General features: G+C 36.5%; 2 protein-coding genes across 2 annotated transcripts; both read right to left on the bottom strand.

The window, feature by feature from the left end:
* Positions 1-2816: 2816 nt before the first annotated feature.
* On the bottom strand, positions 2817-3709 carry LOC139194342 (uncharacterized). Its single transcript, XM_070818653.1, has 3 exons — positions 3664-3709; positions 3248-3303; positions 2817-3149 (listed from the first exon to the last, which is right to left on the bottom strand). Exons 1-3 carry the CDS (start codon positions 3707-3709, stop codon positions 2817-2819), a joined length of 435 nt encoding a protein of 144 aa, XP_070674754.1.
* Positions 3710-5943: 2234 nt separating this feature from the next.
* Positions 5944-6456, bottom strand: LOC139194341 (uncharacterized). The gene has a single exon (XM_070818652.1). It carries the CDS (start codon positions 6454-6456, stop codon positions 5944-5946), a length of 513 nt encoding a protein of 170 aa, XP_070674753.1.
* Positions 6457-12260: the final 5804 nt, after the last annotated feature.

Raw genomic sequence — 12260 nt, 5'->3', positions numbered from 1 at the left:
GAAGGAGAATGTACTAAATAAAAACTCGAAAGTAAAAGCCACTCTAATTAAATTAGGGTTAGGATCGGGAAGCCTATTTTTTTGTCATACATTTCGACACACTTTCTTAGAGCCTGTTTTATAATTTCTTTTTGCGATCCAAATAATTGATGTTACATAGTTATATTCTCAGCTTGTACCACGTTCATGACCGTAGGACATAGCTTGCACGTGTATGAGTATTTTTAGCTTATCCACATTGTGGACATGTTCTTCCAGCTTGTTTACCTAGAGATTACCCGATGATGATATGATTATGTCTTCAGCTTCCACTAGAAGATAAAAGTGCATTTACCTGGAAAAATAGAAAATACATAATTAACCTAAACTCTTGAGACTATGATTCTCGTTGGAGAGAAAAGGAACAACTCAAGATACAAAATTCTGAAACAAACCCAAAAGACAAGCAAAAAAATGACAATGAGGCAACAGAAAATGCGCTAACGAATGCTCATAAACAAAAAAAAAAAACCAAGCTGACAGCTACTAGCTCTCTTGATTTCTCTCATCCGTGCCCATGCTTTCCCCCCTTGGATACTCACCCTCGCTGTGTTCTCCTCCGGATGCTCTTATTTCTACTCTCTGAGCCACTCATGTGGCATACAAAAAAAGAGCCGAAAGTGTTGCCACTTGGCCTTATAATTCAACAAAAACTTCCATGCCATAACCGAAAGCCAAACACAAATGCCTCGTTTGGCAGCTCGGACTGTACTTACTAACTATTTTTGTCGGATAGAATAAATAGCCACCGGATAGTACTGACTAAATTAGTCGGGCTTTTGGTGCAGTATCGGACTAATGACCGTATTAGGTTTTATACCAGATAGGAGGAATCAAACTTAAAATAAAATTTAAAAAAAAAACTGAAACCATCACTTTTGTTCCCATATCTCTCCGCCGCACCCTCAAACTCCCTCCATCTCTCTCCCTTCTTCTTCCCCGACTGCAAAAGAATCCCAATTATCAAACCCAAATTTCAATCCAACCCAACGAAACTCAATTACGAGAGAATTGTTGAGGAAGTACATCAAGCCAGTGAGAGCAGGAAACATGGAGCACAATTCCAGAAGTTCAGCTCCACCCCCAGGTCCCCCACTTAATTACAGTTCTCCAAATGTTGCAGAGGAAATTGGATTGGACAAATAGATATGAATAAAGAAGTAAAATTTTAATATCATTCAACGAAATTGTTCATAATTTTCGTCATCCAGCCAAAACCAAAATTGGGGAAAACGAAAAGGGTCTGGGTTTGGGTGGAGCAAATAGAGAAGAAGAAGAAATTTACAGGTGGGGGTTGGATGGCAAAATTTGGGAAAACGTAAACGGTTGGGTTTGTGCGGAATAGATGGAGAAGAAGAAGAAATTTGTAGTTACAAAATTGGGGAAAACGAAAAGGGGTTGGGTTTAGGCAGAGCAGATAGAGAAGAAGAAGAAATTTGCAGGTGGGGTTGGATGGAAAAATTGGGGAAAACGAAAAGGGTTGGGTTTGGGCGAAACAGATGGAGAAGAAGAAGAAATTTGCAGGTGGGAACAAAGAGAGAAGAAGAAGAAATTTGCAGGTGGGAACAAAGAGAGAAGAAGAAGAAATTTGCAGGTGGGGGTGGATAGAGAAATTGGGGAAAGCGAAGAGGGGTTGGTTTTGGCCGGAGCAGGGAGGGGATGAGGAGGAGGAGAAGAAGACGCAGGGCGCGATGCGAGACGGGAAGGAGAGAGCAGAGGAAGCAAAACTACCCGACTAATAATATAGAGGATTTTGGGAGGATAATTTAGCGGGCGTACACCGTATAAAACGTGTAGGGCCAGTTTAATTAATCTGGGTACTATTTAGTACAAATAAACACATGCATCCGTACTATTTATCCTATCCGATGTGTTATACGGGCTGCCAAACGAGGCCAAAGTCACAAATGGCTACTGCCATTTCCTTGTAGCAATTAGATAAATGCCAATGTGAGAATTGCAAACTGAATTGAACTAAGTGCCAATCAGTTTGTGGGTATCATTTGTCATACATAAAGAAAATGTTTGAAGCCCCTTATAAAACAAGGCATAGAAAAGAACTTAATATGGATCATAACCCCATCTATACTTAACATGAATCATAACCCCATCTAGGGCACACTCTTTTGATCAGAATCCCGGTTTACTTGTGACGCAAACTTGCACTTAAATAACAATATTATTCAACTTTTCTGTTGATATTAACCAACAGTAGCATGCTTGATATAACAAAGAACTCATTTAAAAGAGCTTGGTACCTCCTTAAGGTGTTTAAAGGCATTTTAAACCGACAAGAGTTACAAACACTTACAGGAAGAATTGCGTCACCAATAAAAGAAGACATTAATTAATAAAACTATGTGTACACACTAGGGTGACTTTTTTTTTTTCTTTTCTTTTTTTGGAAACAAGGAATAACATTCCAAGGGCAAGAGCCAACAAGAACAGGAAAGCCTACATAGAGGCTAACAACACACCAACAACACTAGAACAAAGCAATGAAAGAGGATACAAACAAAAGACGCACCAACCGAATTGAGCGTCACCCCTACCACCGTCACCCAAAATCAATGAGGACAAGGAAGACCATCCTTGTTCAAAACGTGAACCAACGTAGATGGGGGTCTGTCAATCCAAACCCGATCACCCATCTCCGTAAAATCAAACGCCGCAAGAAAGTAGGCCACTATGTTGGCTGATCTTGGCACCCAAGACCAGCGACAGAACTGGAAAGCTTCACACACCTGCTTGACTCTTGCCAATATAGGGAAAACCTCCTAACTGCCCGAATCAAAATCCCTAGAGAGACAATCAATAGATTCACGAGAATCCGATTCAATAATGATGGAGTTACAACCCAAAGAGGAACCAAGCCCACCACCATGCAGAAGAGCCACAACCTCTGCCGTAGCAACATTAAGGGACAAAATGGCATATCTAGCCGTCGCCACAAACCGCCCTCCCGCATCCCGAATAACCATGCTAACAAACCCCGATTGAGGCACCTTAGACCAACTCGCATCAACATTAATTTTGTAACAAGGAGAAGAATGAGGAAGCCACCCTTGAACATGCACATGCCGAGTAATGGGCAAGGGAGGAGCAAGCTCCTACAAACCCACCGTAGCCCAGAAAGAATTCACAGCAGAAAAAAGTCCCAGCAGCACCTTAGTAGGATTAATGGGAACCTGGTTGAAAACAAAATCACATCTAGCTTTCCAAATAAACCAACAAGTAAAGGCAATATAGGATTGCATCTGTTTCCTATCAGACAAGAACCCATTGTTAATAGAGAAAACAGCTTGCAACCAAGTTACCCAAGAGATAATACCATCTCTATCCACACGATAGTTAAGGGCTTCACCAAACCAAATTGCAGCCACCCACGGACAAAGGAGGAAAACATGTTCAATAGATTCATCCTCACAGAGGCAGATGGGTCAAATTGGAGAGAGGGAATACCTTCGATTAAAAAGAACCGCCCTAGTAACAAGGCCATGATGCAAGGTTAACCAAAAGAAATGTCAAAGCTTAGGAGGCCCCGAAAAATTCCACACAATTCTCCATAATTGCTTAGGAACTAGTCAAACCCGTTGAAGCCTTTGATCTTGCGATGCAAGAGACCTCGTTTGCAGCCAATGGTAACCCGATTTGACTGAGAAATGGCCATTCTTACGAGCATTCCACACTAACCGATCATTACGACGTAAATCCCCAATAGGAATTTGTCTAATGGTAGTTTGTTCCTCATCAGAAATAAAAGCCTACAAAAAACCAATGTCTCGTTCATGAGTCTTAGGCCGAATAAGAGAACTAACCCGTAGGTTAGGAGAAACTGCCACTTCCCCAATCGGCACTGGATACCCCTCAGGGAGAGAAATGAGTCAACGATCCACCCAAACTCGAACATTCTCACCACCTATAATTTGCCAATGAGATCCATTCCTAATAACCTCTCGCCCCACCAGAAGACTAGTCCAAGCTCAAGAGGCTCTCCCTCCTTTTTTGGCATCCCAAAAGGAACATGTCGGGAAATAATGGGCCTTGATCACACGGGCCCAAAAAGAGTTCGGGTCAAAAATCAGACGCTAACACTGCTTTGCAAGCAGAGCATCATTAAATTCACTAAAACTCCAGAAACCCAAACCACCCATATCCTTTGGAAGTCCAAGAACAGTCTTCGAAACCCAATGAGTCTTCTTTTTCGGTCCAAGACTCCCCCACCAAAATCCAGCGACCAACACATCCAAATCTTGACACACAATGGCAGGAAACTTAAAAATACTCATTGGATAGGCAAGAATGGCCTGGACAACCGCTTTAATCAAGACTTCCTTCCCTGCACGAGATAAAATATTTTGCTTCCAACGTTGAAGCTTCCCCAAGATGCGCCCCTTAATATAAGCAAGACCACGTTTCTTCGACCGCCCCCAAATAGCAGGAACACCAAGGTAAGCTCCAGGATTATCAACAACCGGAATGCCAAGAACATTAGCCAACTCAGCCACAATCCTCGTATGGATGTTCGTCCCAAAATAGACACTAGATTTTTGCAAGTTCACTTTCTGTCCCGAGGCATCACAATACTTCCTAAGAAGATCAACTAAGTTCCTACTATTTTTCTTATCAGCCCTGAGAAAAAGTAGTATATCGTCAGCAAAGAACATATGGGAAATGATAGGCCCCGGAGCTCCAATTTTCACCCCATCAAGTTTCTTGACATGTACCGCATCCTGAATCATAGAAGACAGAACCTCTCCCACTAGCAGAAAAAGATACGGGGATAAAGGATCTCCCTGCCTGAGGCCTCGAGAAGGAGTAAACTGTTGCCCAGGTTGACCTTTAAGGATGACAGCCATCCGAACCGAAGACACACAACATATTATTAACTGCCTCCACATGCTGCAAAATCCCATTCTATCCATAATAGCATCGAGGAAATCCCATTCCACCCGATCGTAGGCTTTCTGCATATCAAGCTTGATGCCCATCTTAAATTTATTTTTGGCTTTTCTCTATTTCAGGAAATGAAAAATTTCATGCGCGATGCCAATATTATCATGAATCAGCCTACCAGCCACGAACGCATTCTGAGAGGGAGATATAATCCGCGGAAGCACACCCTTCAATCTATTAGCAAGAACTTTGGACATAACCTTATAAAAATAATTGCATAGACTGATAGGGCGAAACTGCGACACCATCTCCGGATTTGGGGCTTTAGGAATAAGAACAACGTGAGTAGCATTAAGATTACTAGGGCTAGCCATACCTTGCATTAAAGAAGTAACAAGACTATTCAAGGCATCCCTCAGATGTTCCAAAAAATACTGGTAAAAAATCCCCTGGAAACCATCCGGCCCAGGAGCTTTGAGCTTCCCTATAGTCATCACTGCCTCTCTGATTTTCGTATCTGACATCGGTGCACAAAGCTGCTGATTCCATTCCTCAGTAATACTCGGTTTCACACATTCCAAAATAGTGCCCCAGTTTCTCGGTCTCTCCGACCTAAATAAGGAGACAAAATGATTTTCCACAAGCTCACGGACTCTGCTAGGATGCTCCACCCAGTGCCCTTCCTCATCTTTTAATTTAAGAATTTTGTTCCTCCTACGTCTTTGTAAAGTGGACTGATGAAAGAACTTAGTGTTAGCATCCCCTTCTCGTGACCAAGTAATACGAGATCGCTGCTGCCAAAAGCTTTCCTCTTGGGCCCGAAGATCATCAATGATTCTTGCTTTCTCCTGTATCTCAGAAAAATTATGTCCCCAATTCTGCTGAAGCATCTCAAGTTGTTCAATATGCTCATCAATTTGCTGCCCCCGCTTTTTGAACTTGTTTCGACTCCAACGAGTAAGACGAGACCGACAAGCATAAATGTTCTTGACCCACTGCTCCATGGCCTCACCTTCCCCCCCACCGAGCCCAACAATCCTGCACTAGCGAATTGCACTCTTCCTCCTTGGCCCAAAATGCCTCAAACCGAAAAAGCCTCCTACTATTCGGCCTATCTAAGTCAGATTTAAAAATGACCGGACAATGATCAGACCCCAAAACTGGACCATGAATAGCAATAGAGTTGGGCCAAATTTCCTGCCAAAGCCCATTGATTAAGCCTCGATCCAAACGTTCCTCCACCCACTCCCCATTCCTAAGACCCCTCCAAGTAAAGATCGGCCCTTTAAATTCAAGGTCAAACAACTCCGTAACATTCATAAAGTCCGCCAAAAATCTGGGCCTATTGTAGAGAACAGCTGCCCTTCTGGACTTCTCATGATCCCAAACAAACTCATTGAAATCACCTCCACAAAGCCAAGGTATGTTCGATGGAGAAAAATGAGATTGCATCCAATCCCATAAACCAGCTTTATCATTTCTGTAGGTCGTGCCATACACTCCCGTGTAACCCGCACCCATTGATGATCGTCTTCAGGTCTAACCAGTGCATCGATCATATGCCTGGACGAGAAAATAATTTGCACGTCTAACGAATCGTCCCACCACAGAATGAAACCTCCAGCCGTTCCAATTGGATCGACATTAAAACCGTGAGAAAATCTCATTCTTCTCCTCAACCCATCAATTCTATGAGTTTTCATTTTAGTCTCAGACAGAAAGAACATAGAGGGTTTGTTGTGCCTTATAAGCCCATGAAGGGCCCGAACTGCCGTGTCCGACCCAAGCCCACAACAGTTCCAAAAGATAAAATTCATAGTGACCTTGCGGCTGTTGAGGGCCAGCCGCTAGACTTGGCATTCGTGTCGTGTTTTTCGTGTTCGTGTCGTTTTCATGTCATACCTGATATCTTAACGGGTCGTGTCGTGTAACACCCGTTAAAATAAACGGGTAAAATGACCCAACCCGAAATCGACCCGATAATATTAACAGGTAATATGACCCGACCCGTTACCCGTTAAGGAAAATATATTTTAAACCAATAAATAATCAAATGAAAAACATAATACTAAATAAGTATATACATTCCATATTATCACATCCAAAACATAAAAACACAATTTTGTTTTAAGTATATTTTCGCTTACCTAAAGTATTTAATAGTTTTTTAATTAATGTAGAAGTGTAAAAAAATATAGAAAAATATATATAAACACTCGTAATGACAAGCTTTATAACTTTCATGAAGAGCTTAACTTCGAAATTCGCCACTATAATCATATAATTCATAAATCAAAATTTAACCGTTGATTGTTGTTTACATTTATGCTTCATTGTTCTCATCAAATTTCGTTTTTTTAGATTTTCTTTTTTGAAAACATGATCTATTAGAGGGTGCAGGTAGATGAACGGTTTAGCTCGTTGATATTATATTTAGAGTTTTACGGTTAGTGAAAATATTACTTGATGTTTATAAAGTTTCTACAAATTATATGACATTGACTCATATTTCAGTTAACCGTAAATATCGAAACGTAATATCATCTTCTTACATCCGCCAGATGATCATGTTTTCAAAAAATAAAATTTTAAAAATGAAATTCAGTAAGAAGAATAAAGCGTAAATGACAATCGACGGTTAAATAAATTTAAGGTTTCACTACTACAAAATTATCTATTGCTGGCGGTCCAAAAACTTTTTTCAACGATCCAACCGTCAAACTTATTTGTACACATTCCAAGATTGCGTACGTAAAAAATCGTAAAAAAAAACATTCAGATATTACGTAACGGAACAAAAGTTTTCGACGGTTATAAACGAAAAATGACAATTTAATGGTTATTTTATCTCTGATTTTGATACTTTTTTACAGATAGACTCCTCGACCTATAAGAATGTAATGAATAAATTTGATCTTTAATTTAAAGTATTTACAATAGTGGATACCACAAAAACTTATTTTATACTTAATAGAAGTATAATATTAACTCTAAGTGTTTGTTTAATCTACCGTTTTGACACAATATGCATTCTACGAAAATTTTTTCAACGATCCAACCGTCAAACTTATTTGTACACATTCCGAGATCGCATACGTAAAAAATCGTAAAAAACAAACATTCAGAGATTACGTAATGGAGCAAAAGTTTTCGACGGTTATAAACAAAAAATCACAATTTAATGGTTATTTTATCTCCGATTTTGATACTTTTTTACAGATAGACTCCTCGACCTATAAGAATGTAATGAATAAATTTGATCTTTAATTTAAAGTATTTACACTAGTGGATACCACAAAAACTTATTTTATACTTAATAGAAGTATAATATTAACTCTAAGTGTTTGTTTAATTTACTGTTTTGACGCAATATGCATTCTACAAAAAATATTTCAACGATCCAACCATCAAACTTATTTGTACACATTCCGAGATCGCATACGTAAAAAATCATAAAAAACAAACATTCAGAGATTACGTAATGGAACAAAACTTTTCGACGGTTATAAATGAAAAATCACAATTTAACGGTTATTTTAGCTCTGATTTTGATGATTTTTTACAAATACACTCCTCGACCCTATAAGAATGTAATGAATAAATTTGATCTTTAATTTAAAGTATTTACACTAGTGGATACCACAAAAACTTATTTCATACTTAATAGAAGTATAATATTAACTCTAAGTGTTTGTTTAATCTACCGTTTTGACGCAATATGCATTCTACGAAACTTTTTTCAACGATCTAACCGTCAAACTTATTTGTACATATTCCGAGATCGCATACGTAAAAAATTGTAAAAAACAAACATTCAGAGATTACGTAATGGAACAAAAGTTTTCGACGGTTATAAACGAAAAATCACAATTTAACGGTTATTTTATCTCCGATTTTGATGATTTTTTACAGATACACTTCTCGACCCTATAAGAATGTAATGAATAAATTTGATCTTTAATTTAAAGTATTTACACTAGTGGATACCACAAAAACTTATTTTATACTTAATAGAAGTATAATATTAACTCTAAGTGTTTGTTTAATCTACTGTTTTGACGTAATATGCATTCTACAAAACTTTTTTCAACGATCCAACCATCAAACTTATTTGTACACATTCTGAGATCGCATACGTAAAAAATCATAAAAAACAAACATTCAGAGATTACGTAATAGAACAAAACTTTTCGACGGTTATAAACGAAAAATCACAATTTAACGGTTATTTTATCTCCGAGTTTGATGATTTTTTACAGATACACTCCTCGACCCTATAAGAATGTAATGAATAAATTTGATCTTTAATTTAAAGTATTTACACTAGTGGATACTACAAAAACTTATTTTATACTTAATAGAAGTATAATATTAACTCTAAGTGTTTGTTTAATCTACCGTTTTAACGCAATATGCATTCTACAAAACTTTTTTCAACGATCCAACCGTTAAACTTATTTGTACACATTCCGAGATCGCATACGTAAAAAATTGTAAAAAAAAAACATTCAGAGATTACGTAATGGAACAAAAGTTTTCGACGGTTATAAACGAAAAATCACAATTTAACGGTTATTTTATCTCCGATTTTGATGATTTTTTACAGATAGACTCCTCGACCTATAAGAATGTAATGAATAAATTTGATCTTTAATTTAAAGTATTTACACTAGTGGATACCACAAAAACTTATTTTATACTTAATAGAAGTATAATATTAACTCTAAATGTTTGTTTAATCTACTGTTTTGACGCAATATGCATTCTACAAAACTTTTTTCAATGATCCAACCGTCAAACTTATTTGCACACATTCCGAGATCGCATACGTAAAAAATCATAAAAAACAAACATTCAGAGATTATGTAATGGAACAAAAGTTTTCGACGATTATAAACGAAAAATCACAATTTAACGGTTATTTTATCTCTGATTTTGATGATTTTTTACAGATACACTCCTCGACCCTATAAGAATGTAATGAATAAATTTGATCTTTAATTTAAAGTATTTACACTAGTGGATACCACAAAAACTTATTTTATACTTAATAAAAGTATAATATTAACTTCAAGTGTTTGTTTAATCTATCGTTTTGACGCAATATGGATTCTACAAAAACAATTTCAACGATCCAACCGTCAAACTTATTTGTACACATTCCAAGATCGCATATGTAAAAAATCGTAAAAAACAAACATTCAGAGATTATGTAATGGAACAAAAGTTTTCGACGATTATAAACGAAAAATCACAATTTAACGGTTATTTTAGCTCTGATTTTGATGATTTTTTACAGATACACTCCTCGACCCTATAAGAATGCAATGAATAAATTTGATCTTTAATTTAAAGTATTTACACTAGTGGATACCACAAAAACTTATTTTATACTTAATAGAAGTATAATATTAACTCTAAGTGTTTGTTTAATATACCGTTTTGACGCAATATGCATTCTACGAAACCTTTTTCAACGATCCAACCGTCAAACTTATTTGTCCACATTCCGAGATTGCAAACTTAAAAAATCGTAAAAAACAAACATTCAGAGATTACGTAACGGAACAAAAGTTTTCGACGGTTATAAACGAAAAATTACAATTTAACGGTTATTTTAGCTTCGATTTTGATGATTTTGTACATATACACTCTTCGACCCTATAAGAATGTAATGAATAAATTTGATCTTTAATTTAAGGCATTTACATTTTTTTATATATGAGTGATTGTATATATATATTTTTACATTTTTTACACTTCTACAATAATTATTATTAATTTTATTAATTTTTCCCTCAAATAAAAAACATTATTCATGAGGGTTTGAAGGATTTTAAAAATCTAAATGATAATATAAGTGTAACAATTATCTATTCGTAGAGGAATAATGATAAATCACAAGTGTTTATATATTCTTTCACATTTTTCATACTTGTATGTGTGTCTTCTTAGTTCTTGCATATACAAATACTATACTAGTATATTTTAATTTTGGACAAGAATATGTTATGTAAAATTTATCCTAGTAATGATAATAAGGAACTCTCATAATAAAAATAAATAATGACTAAAACTTTTTTTTTAATTTTTTTATAATTTATATAGAACGATAATACAAAGCTGTATATTTAATATAGAATATATTGTATATATTAATATGACTATTGTATTTTATAATAAATCTTTTAGTAATTAAACTTTAAAATTATTAAAATAATTTTTTTCTTAACGGGTCGAATCAGGTTACCCACGTGTTACCCACGTGTATACCTATTAAGAACCCGTTATTAACGGGTTCTTAACGGGTCACCCGATAGTGACCCGATAAGTTATCGTGTTGACCCGAAACCCATTATTTTCGTGTCGTTTTCGTGTCGTGTCAAAAACTGCCAAGTCTACCAGCCGCCACCACCCCGAGCCAAAGAGCCCGAATGTGTTATCAAACACTTACCCTTCTCCTTCTCAGTCTCCCCCTCCAGACACTCCTCCATACTTCGTCCCTCACTCTAGGGTGACTTTTCTTAACACAAAATACGAGTTCATCATTTATTCTAAAAGAAGATTTTGACATTTGGAGGGGGTAACGTTAACCCTTCCGTAGTGGAAGAGGCATCGACTTGTCACGTCACTAACTTGGGCCTACTCTTAATATTTTCTCTCAAACTACTCTTTGATATTAAAAGAATTATAATTATATATATAGATGATTATACATTTCTTTTTATATTAAAAGCGAGAATATTATTCTAAACTACGTTATGGGAGAGAAAGGCTTTATTCATTAAAAAGCAATTCATCACTTGCATGTATAATTATATATCTAACGAGGCATAATATTTCTATAAGTCTTATTTCTTTTCCAGTGAAAAATATATTTGGAGGAGAAGTTTTTGCCCAACCTTGAAATTTTATGGAAAAAAAAAGCTTCCTTTTTCAGCATCCAAACCAACAAAGGCGGTAGACAAAGTTGTTTTGGAAAATTTTACAAGTCAGTCAAGAAAAATAAGACAAAAATGATTGTCCATCCAAAAACAAATTTCAGGCAGTGATGGTTCAACTTCATACCCAAAGAAACGTCATGTGGGCTAAGAAACCCAAACAACAATTCTCAACTTGTAATCTTGCTGGAAACACACAGGAAAAGAAACCTCAAGTTGCTAGAAAGAGGAAGGTAAACCTAATCTTTCTAAGAAGCACAAACGTAAAGGAAACGGGAAACGAATAGATCAATCAAACGTAGCAAACTAAATTAGAAAATCCTAATGGAATCCGCATCACTTTGATATGGAGATTTCCAGACATGAAGTAGACATATATACAAG

The sequence above is a fragment of the Malus domestica genome, chromosome 03 (assembly GCF_042453785.1).
Source record: "Malus domestica chromosome 03, GDT2T_hap1".
NCBI classification, from domain to species: Eukaryota; Viridiplantae; Streptophyta; class Magnoliopsida; order Rosales; family Rosaceae; genus Malus; species Malus domestica.
This window is presented reverse-complemented; position numbering and strand designations above follow the sequence as displayed.

What these genes read in the sequence shown, in the direction of transcription:
- LOC139194342 (XM_070818653.1), bottom strand. Translation starts at nt 3,709, where the DNA reads ATGGCCATTTCTCAGTCAAATCGGGTTACCATTGGCTGCAAACGAG. An exon ending in TACCATTGGCTGCAAACGAG is followed by an intron (nt 3,304 to 3,663) that starts GTCTCTTGCATC and finishes CTTGTCTGATAG; the next exon opens with GAAACAGATGCAATCCTATA. An exon ending in GTTTATTTGGAAAGCTAGAT is followed by an intron (nt 3,150 to 3,247) that starts GTGATTTTGTTT and finishes GTGGGTTTGTAG; the next exon opens with GAGCTTGCTCCTCCCTTGCC.
- LOC139194341 (XM_070818652.1), bottom strand. Translation starts at nt 6,456, where the DNA reads ATGGGTGCGGGTTACACGGGAGTGTATGGCACGACCTACAGAAATGAT.